Source organism: Bubalus bubalis, chromosome 2, assembly GCF_019923935.1.
Source record: "Bubalus bubalis isolate 160015118507 breed Murrah chromosome 2, NDDB_SH_1, whole genome shotgun sequence".
Lineage (NCBI taxonomy): Eukaryota > Metazoa > Chordata > Mammalia > Artiodactyla > Bovidae > Bubalus > Bubalus bubalis.
The window spans coordinates 148,882,684-148,898,856 of NC_059158.1; the positions used below are offsets into that span (position 1 = coordinate 148,882,684).

At 38.6% G+C, this 16,173-nt stretch overlaps 1 protein-coding gene across 1 annotated transcript in view; it reads left to right on the forward strand.

The window, feature by feature from the left end:
* Positions 1–16,173, forward strand: part of PTH2R (parathyroid hormone 2 receptor) — a 92,586-nt gene that overhangs the window by 31,778 nt on the left and 44,635 nt on the right. Inside the window, exons 5-8 of the mRNA XM_025278145.3 lie at positions 6,314–6,411; positions 7,306–7,495; positions 8,428–8,581; positions 13,227–13,287. Of these exons, the coding sequence (XP_025133930.3) occupies positions 6,314–6,411; positions 7,306–7,495; positions 8,428–8,581; positions 13,227–13,287 (503 nt within the window). The remainder of the gene's footprint in view (positions 1–6,313; positions 6,412–7,305; positions 7,496–8,427; positions 8,582–13,226; positions 13,288–16,173) is intronic.

A 16,173-nucleotide genomic window follows, 5' to 3' on the forward strand; every position in this document is an offset into this window, starting at 1 on the left:
TGTGGGATCTTTGTCAGGTTTTGGTATTAGGGTGATGGTGGCCTCATAGAATGAGTTTGGAAGTTTACCATCCTCTGCAATTTTCTGGAAGAGTTTGAGCAGGATAGGTGTTAGCTCTTCTCTAAATTTTTGGTAGAATTCAGCTGTGAAACCATCTGGACCTGGGCTTTTGTTTGCTGGAAGATTTTTGATTACAGTTTCAATTTCAGTGCTTATGATGGGTCTGTTAAGATTTTCTATTTCTTCCTGGTCGAGTTTTGGAAAGTTGTACTTTTCTAAGAATTTGTCTATTTCTTTCACGTTGTCCATTTTATTGGCATATAGTTGTTGATAGTAGTCTCTTATGATCCTTTGTATTTCTGTGTTGTCTGTTGTGATCTCTCCATTTTCGTTTCTAATTTTATTGATTTGATTTTCTCCGTTTGTTTCTTGATGAGTCTGGCTAATGGTTTGTCAATTTTATTTATCCTTTCAAAAAACCAGCTTTTGGTTTTGTTGATTTTTGCTATGATCTCTTTTGTTTCTTTTGCATTTATTTCTGCTCTAAGTTTTAAGATTTCTTTCCTTCTACTAACCCTAGGGTTCTTCATTTCTTCCTTTTCTAGTTGCTTTAGGTGTAGAGTTAGGTTATTTATTTGACTTTTTTCTTGTTTCTTGAGGTGTGCCTGTATTGCTATGAACTTTCCCCTTAGGACTGCTTTTACCGTGTCCCACAGGTTTTGGGTTGTTGTGTTTTCATTTTCATTCGTTTCTAAGCAAATTTTGATTTCTTTTTTGATTTCTTCTGTGATTTGTTGGTTATTCAGCAGCGTGTTGTTCAGCCTCCATATGTTGGAATTTTTAATAGTTTTTCTCTTGTAATTGAGATCTAATCTTACTGCATTGTGGTCAGAAAAGATGCTTGGAATGATTTCTATTTTTTTGAATTTACCAAGGCTAGCTTTATGGCCCAGGATGTGATCTATCCCAGAGAAGGTTCCATGTGCACTTGATAAAAAGGTGAAATTCATTGTTTTGGGATGAAATGTCCTATCGATATCAATTAGGTCTAACTGGTCTATTGTATCGTTTAAAGTTTGTGTTTCCTTGTTAATTTTCTGTTTAGTTGATCTATCCATAGGTGTGAGTGGGGTATTAAAGTCTCCCACTATTATTGTGTTATTGTTAATTTCTCCTTTCATACTGTTAGCATTTGTCTTACATACTGTGGTGCTCCCGTGTTGGGTGCATATATATTTATAATTGTTATATCTTCTTCTTGGATTGATCCTTTGATCATTATGTAGTGACCTTCTTTGTCTCTTTTCACAGCCTTTGTTTTGAAGTCTATTTTATCTGATATGAGTATTGCTACTCCTGCTTTCTTTTGGTCCCTATTTGCATGGAAAATCTTTTTCCAGCCCTTCACTTTCAGTCTGTATGTGTCCCCTGTTTTGAGGTGGGTCTCTTGTAGACAACATATGTAGGGGTCTTGTTTTTGTATCCATTCAGCCAGTCTTTGTCTTTTGGTTGGGGCATTCAACCCATTTACGTTTAAGGTAATTACTGATAAGTATGATCCCGTTGCCATTTACTTTATTGTTTTGGGTTCGAATTTATACACTGTTTTTGTGTTTCCTGTCTAGAGAATATCCTTAAGTATTTGTTGGAGAGTTGGTTTGGTGGTGCAGAATTCTCTCAGCTTTTGCTTGTCTGAAAAGCTTTTGATTTCTCCTTCATACTTGAATGAGATCCTAGCTGGGTACAATAATCTGGGCTGTAGGTTATTTTCTTTCATCATTTTAAGTATGTCTTGCCATTCCCTCCTGGCTTGAAGAGTTTCTATTGAAAGATCAGCTGTTATCCTTATGGGTATTCCCTTGTGTGTTGTTTGTTGTTTTTCCCTTGCTGCTTTTAATATTTGTTCTTTGTGTTTGATCTTTGTTAATTTGATTAATTTGTGTCTTGGGGTGTTTTGCCTTGGGTTTATCCTGTTTGGGACTCTCTGGGTTTCTTGGACTTGGGTGATTATTTCCTTCCCCATTTTAGGGAAGTTTTCAACTATTATCTCCTCAAGTATTTTCTCATGGTCTTTCTTTTTGTCTTCTTCTTCTGGGACCCCTATGATTCGAATGTTGTAGCGTTTAATATTGTCCTGGAGGTCTCTGAGATTGTCCTCATTTCTTTTAATTCGTTTTTCTTTTATCCTCTCTGATTCATTTATTTCTACCATTCTATCTCCTAATTCACTAATCCTATCTTCTGCCTCTGTTATTCTACTATTTGTTGCCTCCAGAGTGTTTTTAATTTCACTTATTGCATTATTCATTATATATTGACTCTTTTTTATTTCTTCTAAGTCCTTGTTAAACCTTTCTTGCATCTTCTCAATCCTTGCCTCCAGGCTATTTATCTGTGATTCCATTTTAATTTCAAGATTTTGGATCAATTTCACTATCATTATTCGGAATTCTTTATCAGGTAGATTCCCTATCTCTTCCTCTTTTGTTTGGTTTGGTGGGCATTTATCCTGTTCCTTTATCTGCTGGGTATTCCTCTGTCTCTTCATCTTGTTTAAATTGCTGAGTTTGGGGTGTCCTTTCTGTATTCTGGCAGTTTGTGGAGTTCTCTTTATTGTGGCATTTCCTCGCTGTGTGTGGGTTTGTACAGGTGGCTTGTCAAGGTTTCCTGGTTAGGGAAGCTTGTGTCGATGTTCTGGTGGATGGAGCTGTATTTCTTCTCTCTGGAGTGTAATGAAATGTCCAGTAATGAGTTATGAGATGTCTATGGTTTTGGGGTGACTTTGGGCAGCCTGTATCTTGAAGCTCAGGGCTGTGTTCCTTTGTTGCTGGAGAATTTGCTTGGTATGTCTTGCCCTAGAACTTGTTGGCCCTTGTGTGGTGCTTGGTTTCAGTGTCGGTAAGGAGGCGTTTGATGAGCTCCTGTCAATTAATGTTCCTTGGAGTCAGGAGTTCCCTGGAGTCAGGGTTTGGACTTAAGCCTCCTACTTCCAGTTATCGGTCTTATTTTTACAGTAGTTTCAAAACTTCTCCTTCTATACAGCACCATTGATAAAACATCTACGTTAAAGATGAAAAGTTTCTCTACTGTGAGGGTCACTCAGAGAGGTTCACAGCGTTACATGGAGAAGAGAAGTGGGAGGAGGGAGTTAGAGGTGACCCAAATGAGATGAGGTGGAATCAATAGTGGAGAGAGTGGGCTAGCCAGTAGTCACTTCCTTATGTGCACTCCACAACTGGACCGCTCAGAGATGTTCACGGGGTTATACAGAGAAGAGAAGAAGGAGGCAGGAGACAGAGGTGGCCAGAAGGATAAAAGGGGGAAATGAAAAGGAGGGAGACAGATCCAGCCAGTAATCATTTCCCTAAGTGTTCTCCACCGTCTGGAACACATAGAAATTCACAGAGTTGGGTAGAGTAGAGAGGGGTTAGGGAGGAGATACAGGCGACCTGGTGGAGAAAACGGAGAGTCCAAAGGGAGAGAGAGCAGTCAAGCCAGTAATCTCGTTCTCTAGTGAAAAATGGGTCCTGAAGATTGGGTTCTTAAAGGTACAGAATTGGTAACAAATACATAAAAGCAAAAATTAAAAATCTAGAGTAGAGTTTGGAATTTCAAAAATGCAATGTTAATGAAAAGAATAAGGAAAAGAAAGAGAGAAAAAACGAACAAAGAAAAACAAACAAGGTTGAGAAAATTATAAAGAAAATACAGGTACAAAATTGATAACTAATACCAAAAAGCAAAAATTAAAAATCTAGAGTAGAGTTTGGAATTTCAAAAATGCAATGTTAAAAAAAAAGAAGAAGAAAAATAAAGAGAGAAAACAAACAAACCAACAAAAACAATGTCACAAAAATTATAAAGAAAATGCAGGTACAAAATTGATATCAAATACCAAAAAGCATAAATTAAAAATCTTGAGTAGAGTTTGGAATTGCAGATGTACGATGTTATATAAAAGAAGAAGAGAAAGAAACAGAGGGGAAAAAAAGAAAGAAAAGAAAAAAAAAAGTCACAGAAATTATAAAAAAAAAAACTATATGTACAAAATTGATAACATATACCAAAAGGCTAAAATTAAAAATCTAGAATAGAGTTTGGAATTTCAAAAATACGATGTTAAAGAAAAGAAGAAGGAAAAGAAAGAGAGAAAAAACGAACAAAGAAAAACAAACAAGGTCGCGAAAATTATAAAGAAACTGCAGGTACAAAATTGATAACTAATATCAAAAAGCAAATGTTAAAAATCTAGAGTAGAGATTGGAATTTCAAAAATACAATGTTAAAAAAAGGAAGAAGAAAAAGAAAGAGAGAAAACAAACAAACCAACAAAAACAATGTCGCAAAAATTATAAAGAAAATACAGGTACAAAATTGATATCAAATACCAAAAAGCATAAATTAAGAATCTTGAGTAGAGTTTGGAATTGCAGATATAGGATGTTATACAAATGAAGAAGAGAAAGAAACAGAGAGAAAAAAAAAGTCACAGAAATTATGAAAAAAACTATAGGTACAAAATTGATAACATATACCAAATGGCTAAAATTAAAAATCTAGAGTAGAGTTTGGAATTTCAAAACTACAATGTTAAAGAAAAGAAGAAAAAGAAAAAAAATAACAAAACAAAACAAACACGGTCAAAAAATTATAAAATATATATATGAAGTTTGCTGAAGAAGAAAAAAAAAATAGGGTCTTTTTTTTTTTTTTTTTGCAAAGTAATAGTTATAAAAGTGAAAATTAAAGGACAATAGAGGACTTAAAATTTTTTTTAATTAAAAAAAAAGAAAAAAAAGAAAGAAAGATTGATCGTAAAAATAGTAAAATTATATCTAGGTCTTTCTCTGGTTTTGTTGTGAGTATTGTGGGTTCAGTTCATTTTTGGCTAGTTCCTTGGTCTGACTTATATTTCTCAAGATCCTATGTAGTCCGTAGTAACCACAGGGTTTTAATCTATGGCCTGTAGCTTCCAAGGCGTTTCCCTCTGTTATAGCTTCTTCTGTTTGCTGGTCTCTTCAGTGTCTGGTTCCCGCCCTGACACAAAGGGGACGGTGGAGGACACTATTTTTTTTATTTTATTTAGGCTCACTTGTTCAGCCGCGCTGCGTGGAGGGAGGGAGGGATGCTGCAAACAGATAACACTGGCATGCGCTCGCACTGCCTCAGCCACACTGGGTCTGCCCCCGCTCACGGCGCGTGTAGCCTCCCTGCCCACACTGCTTGGGCTCTAGGTTGTTCCGCCGGGAACAATCAGAGGCCGGCCCTGGGCTGAGCTCCCAGGTCCAAGCCACTCAGGTTCAGGCACTCGGGTAGTCCTCAGAGGCGCAGACTCGGTTGGGCCTGCGTTTTGTGCTCTTCCCAGATCCGAGCAGCTCAGGTGATGTGTTTGGCGGGCACCAATGCTGCGACTTATCCCTTCCCCGCCACTCGGTTATCTGGGTGTAAAACTGGCGCACCTTCTCAGGCAGATGTTGACCGTCCAGACCCCCAAGAAGTTTTAGTTAGCAAAGAAGCCTGGTTACAGTTTTATAGATAGTGTCTCTCTTGGGCTGCGATTGCCCCCTTACGGCTCTGGCTGCCTGTCACCGGAGGGGGAAGGTCTGCAACCGACTATCTCTGTTCAGTCCTTTGTTCTGTGCGCGGGCCTGGCGGTGTCTTAGGTTGGGGCTGGCTTTTCGCGTGGTAGATATCCCACAGTCTGGTTTGCTAGCCCAAATTATTTCGCTCAGATAGCGCTCAGGACATTCGGGCTGATTCTTACTCTAAGGGACACAGCCCGCACCCCGCTTCCCTGCCCAGCCCCCGCTTGCTAATGCCGTGTTCAGGCGTCTGCGCTGCTTCTCCGCTGGGGGAGTTACCGTAGGGCTCACAATCTGCGATTTTTAATTGTTTATTTATTTTTTTTCTCCCTTTTATGTTGCCCTCTGTGCTTCCAAAGCTCGGCACAGATTCGGCAGTGAGAAGGTTTCCTGGTGTTTGGAAACTTCTCTCTTTTTAAGACTCCCTTCCCGGGACGGAACTCCGTCCCTCCCTCTTTTGTCTCTTTTTTTGTCTTTTATATTTTTTCCTACCTCCATTCGAAGAGTTGCGTTGCTTTTCTGGGTGCCTGATGTCCTCTGCCGGCATTCAGAAGTTGTTTTGTGGAATTTACTCGACGTTTAAATGCTCTTTTGATGAATTTGTGGGGGAGAAAGTGTTCTCCCCGTCCTACTCCTCCGCCATCTTGGCTCCTCCCCCCTATCTTTTAAATGCACGCTTTTAATTTACCTCCATCAAATGTGCTTTTCTGATTAAATCTCTTGCCCTGCAGCAAGAGTTCTTTGAACGCCTCTATGTCATGTACACTATCGGATACTCTGTCTCCTTTGCATCCCTGGCTGTGGCTATTCTCATCATTGGTTACTTCAGGTGAGTAATTCTCAATTCCTTCCTCCGTGAAGGGGCAGGTCTGTTTCTTATTCATCAAAGACACAGACCTCTCACAATCTGTGCCTCCAGATACTTTCCCTAAACACGCGTTTCTGAATTCAACCTTGTGTTATATTATTTGACTTTGATAAGTTATTTTTGAGGAAAAAATTCAGGGTTATTCTTCGTTGTTTGTTTAAAGACTTAAAGCCTCAATGCGGTATTAAACCATTAAAACAGTGGGTCTGCATTGCAGTCTATTTTTGCTAAATGATGCAGAGTATTGTCAAAGGAGTTAGAAAAATTTTCATTCATGATGTGAAGGCTTATTTCACCTTTTCCAAATGATTTTGGTGGTGTGGCCCAGAAATTCATCTTAAATAATCTCTAGATGATTCAATAACATACAGGAAGAAATAGGGGCTTCTCATGTGCCTCAGTGGTAAAGAATCTGCCTGCCAATGCAGATGTGGGTTTGATCTCTGGGTTGGGAAGATCCCGTAGAGAAGGAAATGGCAACCCACTCTAGTATTCTAGCCTGGGAAATACCATAGACAGAAGAGCCTGGTGGGCTACAGTCCACAGGGTCACATAAAAGTTGAACATGACTGAAGCAACTTAGCATGTACGCACACATAATATAATGGTATATTATAATATTATACTGTAGTATAATATTTAACACTGCATAATCTGGATAAACATGGTAGCTGATCAGGGTATATTTGAAACTAATTCTCAAAAAATTATATTTTAGTTTTTGACTCCAATTGTTGCTCTTTTTGTTCAGGTTTATTATATTCTTTTTGGGGGTAGTTTGAGCTCATTTATGTATTTTCTTTCTCCATTTCTAATTTTATTCAAATCTAAATACTAAATATTTTCTCTCCGTAGACGACTGCATTGTACTAGGAACTATATCCACATGCATTTATTTGTGTCTTTCATGCTGAGAGCTGCGAGCATCTTTGTCAAGGACAGAGTGGTCCATGCTCACATAGGAGTAAAGGAGCTGCAGTCCCTGATATTGCAGGATGACCTACAAAGCTCCATAGAAGTGCCTGCTGTGGACAAATCACAATATGTAAGTGTTTTCCTCATGACCGCTTACCTGGCTCACCACTTCTAAAAGTAAAAGCAAAACCTACCTGCAAAACTAGAAGGTTGGGATTTAAAAACCCAGGGGATTTAGTTCCTTTATTAGAGACCCAAAGACTTGTTCCCATGTATGATTCCATAGTACTTGATTTTGCTCTTAGATAGCCTAGTGTTATTAAGTATGTAGAATTACCCAGTCATTCAGTTAATGGAAAGCATTATCACCTTGAAGTGGTATATCTGGAAATTAGGTAGAGTAGACTGATTTCTTGATGGTATGAATTAATGCCATAGTTATCTTTGTCTTTTTCCCTGTAATTCACTGTCGTCTCTACTGATTCTAATTCTGCATTGGCTTTGTGACTTGTTTAAAATGAAGGATGAAGTGGGTGTGATGGTATGCCAGTTGAAGGTAGACTTCTATGAGTGAATCTAGTCAAGATTACCTGAGCTTCTCCCAGATCAGTAGAATCACCTAGCCAATCCATAGATTCATAAGACACATTAAATGTTTAGTGTTGTAAGCCATTTAACTTTTGGAGTATAACAAAGTCCAGAATAAAATAAATTCATGGTAGAATGATTGATAAATTTCTTCTTTATTCTTCTCTGTACTTTCCTAATTTTCTCTGATGATCAAGTATTCTTTTTTGAATAAATTGAGGAAAGGTGATTTCTTGTTACTTCTAAAGGAAAAAAAAAACACCTTATTTTGAAAATAAAATCAAGCCAGCAGTCTTAAAAATCCTATATTTAAATAGCATTGTTCTGTCCTCTTTCAAAAGTCTTGGCTTCCCCATGTATAAGAGACATTAGATTCTAAAAAAGAAATGGAGGAACTGCTTTTTAGTGGTCTAATGTTGGAAACAGTATGATTAGGAGTTCTAATATGGTGCCATGTTGGTTTATTTGTAACAGATTGGGTGCAAGATGGCTGTTGTGATGTTTATTTACTTCTTGGCTACAAACTACTATTGGATTTTGGTGGAAGGTCTCTATCTGCATAGTTTAATCTTTGTGGCATTCTTTTCGGACACCAAGTACCTGTGGGGCTTCACCTTGATAGGCTGGGGTAAGGCATTTCTGTCTCCTTTTCTTTTCAAGTGGATTATGGATTTCAGGGCTTTGTGTCATGCCTGTCATCAGCATTCTTTCAGCTCTTTTCCTGAAATAATCTCTCCCCACCCCATCTTTATCTTTCCTTTCTCTTTAATTATTTATTGAGGAAAATCATTAAAATCAAGTCTATGATTCTCCCAGTGGTAACAAACTTTTCACGTTTAACTTAGGGTTACTGTTCTTAGACCAGATTCTTGAGAGGATTCTTTGGGGGAAATACCTTGTTTGCCTTACACATTTAGAACTGCTGTGCTCATCATGCCTTATGCCAGTGTCTTGATTTAACCGTAATTCCATTCTACAAATTTTGATTTTTAAATTTCTAATCCATAATGATGCATCTTTGATTTATAATTCTAGATCATATGATGAGAATGACAGAAAGGAATTTATAGAACCATCTTGGCTGTATTTAACACTACAAATTACAAGCTAATTATGTAGACTTACCATGTCTTTTGGAAGGAAATAGTTAGAATTACTTTTGGCATAAGTAATTAAAAAAAAAAAAAAGATTCAACTCACATTCCAAAATGCCTTTTCAGTCCTAGAGGGATTACTGAACCAGGCACTAACTCAATGTGATATGGAGAAAGAATGTTGTTTGTTTGTTATAGTTTAAGAGAAATTAAAACTCATATGTGGTTAAAATTAAGAAGTCTCAAGATTAACAATTGTTATTTTAATTTGTAAATGATCAGGTGGTCAGCAGAGGGAAAAAATTAACTAAGTGGCTCAAGATTAAATTTGAAGGTTTTTTTTCCCCCTCCAAAATAAGAAAGTTTTTTTGCCTGTTTTGCCTTAACATTGTCTTAACATTTAAAAATGTAAAGTAAGGGATATTGAATTTCCTGTTAGTTAATAACCTTGAAGAAGACAAAGGGTCAATTTACTGTTACTCTTTATTTATTATGAAATACTAATTGTGAAACAAATTTTATTTCTGAAAACAGTTTGGTTTTAAGCTGTCCCTTATCTTTGACTACCAGTTACTAAAGAAAAAAAAGATACATTTAATATCTTGGGGGGGGGGTACGTTGATAATTTTCTCAAGTTTTTGGTAGTTTGTCTTCAAATCAAAATTATGTCTGTGTACTCACATCATTAGTAGAAGTTTATAAAGTTGTTGATAGAAAATTCAACAGTGACTTTGTCTGAGTTTGATTTTATGTTTTGGCTTGCTATGACACTGGTCACACTAGTAATTAATAAACTTGTTTTTTCTTTATGAATTGGTGTGATAGTCAGCTGCTCAGTCCCCTATCAACTCTTATTTGGGCTGTATCACTCAGTCTGTCGCTTCATAAAGTCAGGGGTTTGTCTCACTGAAACCCAGGAAGTGTTAGTGGCTCTAGTTGTGTCCAGCTCTTTGCAACCCTATGAACTGTAGCCCACCAGGCTGCTCTGTTCACGGGATTTTCAAGAATACTGGAGTGGGTTGCCATTCCCTTTTCCAGAGAATCTTTCCGACCCAGGGATTAAACCCAAGTCTCTAGCTTGTCCTACATTGCAGGCAGATTCTTTACCATATGAGCCACCAGGGAAGCTCTGAAACCCAGGAAACTAGTTTTCAAATCTTTCTATGAAAAATTAAAAAAAAAAAGCAGTTAGGATTCCAGTGAGCTTTTATACAGGTCTTAGTTTCTTACCTTCCTTTACAACTTGTGTTAATTTCCCCAGAAACATTTTGGCATAGGAGTGACAACTACAGAAGATAACCATCACAACTTGAAATCGTCATTTCGTTGAATGGTTTAATAACATGCATGAAAGCAAGTAGGATTTACATGAAAGCTCACTTTTATAAATCATATTACATGCAATATTATGCTCACTTAATTAACCACAATTTAAAACAGTAACAACTAATCTTTTTCTATGTTGTATATTATGTCTCTAGTACTTATTTATCTTATTTCTGGAAGTTTATACCTTTTGTTGTACTTATTACTGGAAGTTTGTACTTTTGACTGAGCCCTCTGGTGGCTCAGATGGTAAAGCATCTGCCTGCAATGTGGGAGACCCAGGTTTGATCCCTGGGTCAGTAAGATCCCCTGGAGAAGGAAATGGCAACCCACTCCAGTACTCTTGCCTGGAAAATTCCATGGACTGAGGAGCCTGGTAGGCTGCAGTCCATGAGGTCACGAAGAGTCAGATACGACTGAGCGACTTCGCTTTCTTTTCTTTCTTTTCTTTTCTTAAATATAGAATTACATGCAATTTTAAAATGTGCAGTTGGAGCCAAGAATAAAGTGCCTTATTTATGAGAACACTGAGGCAGGGATAGGAAAAATTAAGGCTATGATTGGTTGAAAGAATAGAAACATAGTTATCATTAGACTTTGCTTTTGCTTCTCTGTACAGATTTGTTTTGTGATAAAGATGTACAAAAACAGTCATTTTAAATATCAGTCTTCAATTTACAAAGGCAGATACAGCATATGTTCCTCTTTAGATGGTAATTTCCTTCCCGGCCAATTTATTATTAAGAACCAGCAAAATCAATGTAAATAAATGCAGCTCCACACATCAGTACAGTGTGAGCAGTAAAGTGCTGAGTGTTTACCTACCGAGTGAGTGAAGTGAAGTCACTCAGTTGTGTCAGACTCTACAACCCTGTGGACTGTAGTCTACCAGGCTCCTCCATCCATGGGACTCTCCAGGCAAGAATATTGGAGTGGGTTGCCATTTCCTTCTCCAGGGCATCTTCCCGACCCAGGGATCAAACCTGGGTCTCCCACATTGCAGGCAGATGCTTTAACCTCTGAGCCACCAGGGAAGCCCATTTACCTACTTTAGGGAGCCTAAAGTTATAATGTACAAGATAGAAAAAAAGGTTTCAATCTTGCTTCTTTATCCTTATTGAATGTGGTAATTTACCTCTGTATTAGCAGCCATTCTTAATTTTCACCTATCAGATGAGATGCCAGAATGTATGTATTATCATATAAAAGCACTTAACTTTTGGGCTTCCTTAGTAGCTCAGCTGGTAAAGAATCTGCCTGCAATGCAGGAGATCCTGGTTCAATTCCTGGGTTGGGAAGATCCCCTGGAGGAGGGCATGGCAACCCACTCTAGTATTCTTGCCTGGAGAATCCCCATGGGCAGAGGAGCCTGGTGGGCTACAGTCCATGGGGTCTCAAAGAGTCAGACACAGCTAAGCACAGCAAAGCACACTGAGCTTCTCCAGTGGCTCAGATGGTAAAGAATCTGCCTGCAGTGCAGGAGATTGGGGGTTCAATCCCTGGTCACAAACATTCCCTGGAGAAGGGAATGGCAGTTTATGCCAGTATTCTTGCCTGGAAGAGTTCCATGGACAGAGAAGCCTGGCAGGCTACAGTCCATGGGGTCCCAAAGAGTAGGATGTGACTGAGGGACTAACACTTTCACTTTCATTTTGACAAAAATTTCCTAAAACATAGAATTTGAGCAGATTTTTTAAAAGAGGGAGTTATACAAAAACAATAAATAAAACTGGAATATAGAGTTATAAAATTAAATAGCCACACAGGCAGACTGAGGTTAAATTCAACTAGATCACTAAGAAAACCAAAGAAATTCCCTACTGTAGGATATTACCTTATTTTAATTTTTCTGAAATTTTTAATCTACATCTATTTTTATGTTCCTTTGCTTAGAAAAGATATCTGAAAAATTACAAATGTGTTTTTTAAAAGGTAAAAAATATTGTGTTAAAAGTGTTCTGAGTTAAATTTTTTTCTCTCTTTGTAAGGTACTTCCTGTGGCCTCTCTTTCCTATTTTTAAAACTTCTTTCTAAAAGGCCATATATCCATTAAATCCTTTGATCTTCTATTGCAGAGTTCTATAAAAGTATGGTTTGTGTTTTTTTCGTGATGTCAGAGTTTAACTGAATATAGCATGAACTGAACAGTCCATCTTTACTGGAAGCAAAGACTCATAGAAAGTCAGTATAATTAATAGATTTGATGTTGGAAGCTCATAGGTGATTATCATTTATGAAAGACAAATATGTCATGCTCAAATCATCAAGCTAACATAGCCCCATTCTCTGGTAAGTTTTCAGTACCTGCAAATGCTTCTGTCTGGAGCCAATATGAACAAAAAGGAAGAGGATAAACTGATCAAAACATCCTAATTTTGTAACTTTCAGTGTAGCCTCTCTATGCCTTCCACCTTTAGAAGAGAAAATTCGAATTTTTAAAAATAATAGCCTTCCTGTCACTTCTCATGAGTCCCTCTTTGTTGCTTCACGCCTCTCAGAAAGCATGCGGCTGTTGGAGTGGCAAGAGGTAAAGTTACATGCACAGACCACTGCCTGCCTTTGACTTCAGGAACTTCAGTCCCCTCCTTACATAGCTTAACCTTATACCCCTCAAATGAAAATAGGGCCAATCTTCTTCTTCAGACTTTTGGGAACAAATAACATCAATGTACCAGCTCTCTTCTCAAAAGGACAAGATGAAAATTAAGTGGAATTTTCTTGTTCACATAGTAACATTTTTCATGTCCAATTTTTCTCTCACCTTTTAATAGTATATTTTTATGTGATGAGTATAAGAAAAAGATACCTTAATCCTGAAACAAATATTGTCTCTGAATCCTTTTCTGATTGCAGGGTTCCCAGCGGCTTTTGTGACAGTCTGGGCTGTGGCACGAGCAACTCTGGCTGATGCAAGGTGGGTGAAAAGGAAGAGGTAAAGCAAGAGCCTCAGATTTTCTCAAGGCTGGCTTCCTGCTTGGAGTTCGCACTTGCTGCTGTTCTTGATGGCATTGCCCTTTAGGGATTACCCTGTAGCCTCTCATATATTACCAGTCAGCTATCCATTCCAGAGTCATGGGACAGAAGGACTCACAGACCCAGTTGGGATGCTTGAACCCCATGGATGTCGTGCACACAGGTGAAAGGACTGCACTAACTGAGTCCTGGTTTAGGCAATATTCATATCTCCTTTCTCTTACTCTCCGCCACATCAGCATTCCCCACTGATGGTGTCGTTACAAGGCCCAGAAATAAGGTTACAGCAAGGAGACCCACAGACAGAAGGTGCCCTGGGCCAGGGACACACACTTGCTGTCTCAGAGAGATGTAAGGGCAAGTTTACGTGGCCATGGCTCTAACGTGCCATGTAGCCTACTCAGCAGTCCTAGGTTTTATTTGCATTCTTTGGGCAAAGTTTATGTGGCCGTGAGTTCCACCTGTTGGTGCTTAATTAAGACATCAAGAATATCAAGGACTTCCTGTGTATCAAGGGATACTTTGTGTCTTATATATTTGGTGAACTGGATATTTAGTGCTCAGTTGCCCTAAATATCTGGTACCTGTGCTTAACACACAGGTGTTCTACTTACTACTTACATATATGTGATGTCAAGTGTAGGTTTAATCCACCTCTTTGTTTTCTTGTCTTGCATAGCATAGGTAAATATATTAAAATGATAAACAAGTGCACATTAGAAGTGGAATCCATCCTAGAGAATCACTAGCCTCCCAGTTGCCTGTTTCTCTTTTGATGCTACATGACGCATGGATGCTGAAACATTCATTGCTTCATGTTATTTCTATTTTTAGTGATGATGAGTCAAAGAAAGGAAAGGAGAACATAGAGAAGTATTCAGTCCCTGCTCTTTGCTTTCACTGTCAAACTTATTGCTTGGACTGAATGTATCTCCCCCAAATTCATATGTGGGAAACCCCAACCCCCAATGTGGCTGTATTTGGAGATCGTACCCTTAAGAAGGTAATTAAGGTTAAATGAAGTCCTGAGGGTAGGGTTCTGATATAACAGGATTAGTGTCTTTGTGAGAAGAGAAACCAGAGGGTGCCTTCTCTCTCTGCGTGTACATAAAGTAAACGTCTTATGAACACACAGCAAGATGATGTCATGGATACTGGTTAGTGGTTAGGTAACAGGGTGATGTTTTGGGAATCTTGATTACCAGTCTTCTGGTTTTAACCAGCCTGGGGTCTACATGCTTGTAGTCAGCATGTAGTCAGCATCCTCCACTGGGCTGGTGCTTAATTTCTGCAGAACAGTGCAAAGTTATGCATTAGATCATTATCTATATTACTTTAGCAAAACTAGGAGTCCCACAACTCTGTCATTCATGTTGTTACTACTTTTCTTGCTTGACTGCTTTTCCTTTGTTTCTCCACTTTCTCACTTTCCTAATTAGTAACTGAGTCTGCTCTTCGAAACTTGGGGAAGCCCTTGAAGACTGTCGACTAAAAAATATAGTCACAACCTGAAAGTAGAATTATTTTGTTTGGTGTGCATGTTTAGGACTCAGAGCCTGGGAGACAGTATCTCTGTAGCTCTGAGAAAACTGCTCCAAGGAGGCAGGAGGGGGGAGTTAGGCTATATACAAGCTTGCATCAAAGGGAGTAAGCAGTCTGAACATCAAACATTAGATATCAAGTTAAGGAATTTAGCGTTCTGTGTATAGGAAGATGCAAGCCTCTGGGCTCACTGAATTCATTCTTTTCATATGCAGCTCAGCTCTCTGGTGCCAAATCCTATTTCCTTGTTCAACTTTAGGAGTGGTAGATGGCTGTTTCTTGCATTCCTTCCCCTAGTTCCTCAGCAATTACCTTGGCGAGGGGGGTGGGGGGAGTGGCAGCATCCGTTGGATCACAGTTTTGGGAGCCCTCATTCACATTTGGAGGCCAGAAATTGCTGAAGGCTGTGACATTTCTTGTTTATTGATATGGCAGGAGATATTTTCATTTCACAAGGCTAAAGCTTTTTCCCAAATAAGAAGTGGGAATGTGGAGGGGCTTGTACACAGAAGGATCCTGCAGGGTTTCATTTTTACTTACCTTTATCTCTTTTTGCTATTTGGATTTGCTGACACTTGGGGGTTAATGAGGGCTTCCCAGGTGGCGCTAGTGGAAAAGAACCAGCCTGCCAAATGCAGGAGACCTGGGGTTTGATCCCTGGGTTGGAAAGATCCCCTGGAGAAGGAAATGGCAGTCTACTCCAATATTCTTGCCTGGCAAATTGCATGAACAGAAGAGCCTGGCAGGGTACAGTCCATGGGGTCACAAAGAGTTGGACATGACTGAAGTGACTTAACACACACATGGGGGTTAATGTTATCTACATTGTTATCATTATTGTTATAGTTACACAGCAATATTGGAAATCTCAAAGAAAACCTGCAGCCTTGCTGTTTGATTTCTTGAATGAGAGAGGGAGGTTGAGTCAGTAAAGAGGTACTAAATAATGCTAAATAATTTTACCCTGAGATATGTAACCAAATCACTCAGATTTGGAATTTTAGAGAAGGTAGAACCAAAAGCATTGTTTGGTCCAATCCTCTCTTGTGAGAGATGAATAGAATGAGACCTGACTGCCTATACACATCCTGGAGCACTTTGACTCATTCATCCATTCCGTAGCTCTTCCAGGCCTTGAGCATGGAAAGAAAGCAAATATATTCATAGTGCATTATATATTGAATTAAATAGGTAGTTTCCTTAGTTATCTTGCACTTTTTCTTAAAAATTATAAACTAGGTATTAAGTTATTAATAATCATAATTCTTTTGCTGAACAAATAGGA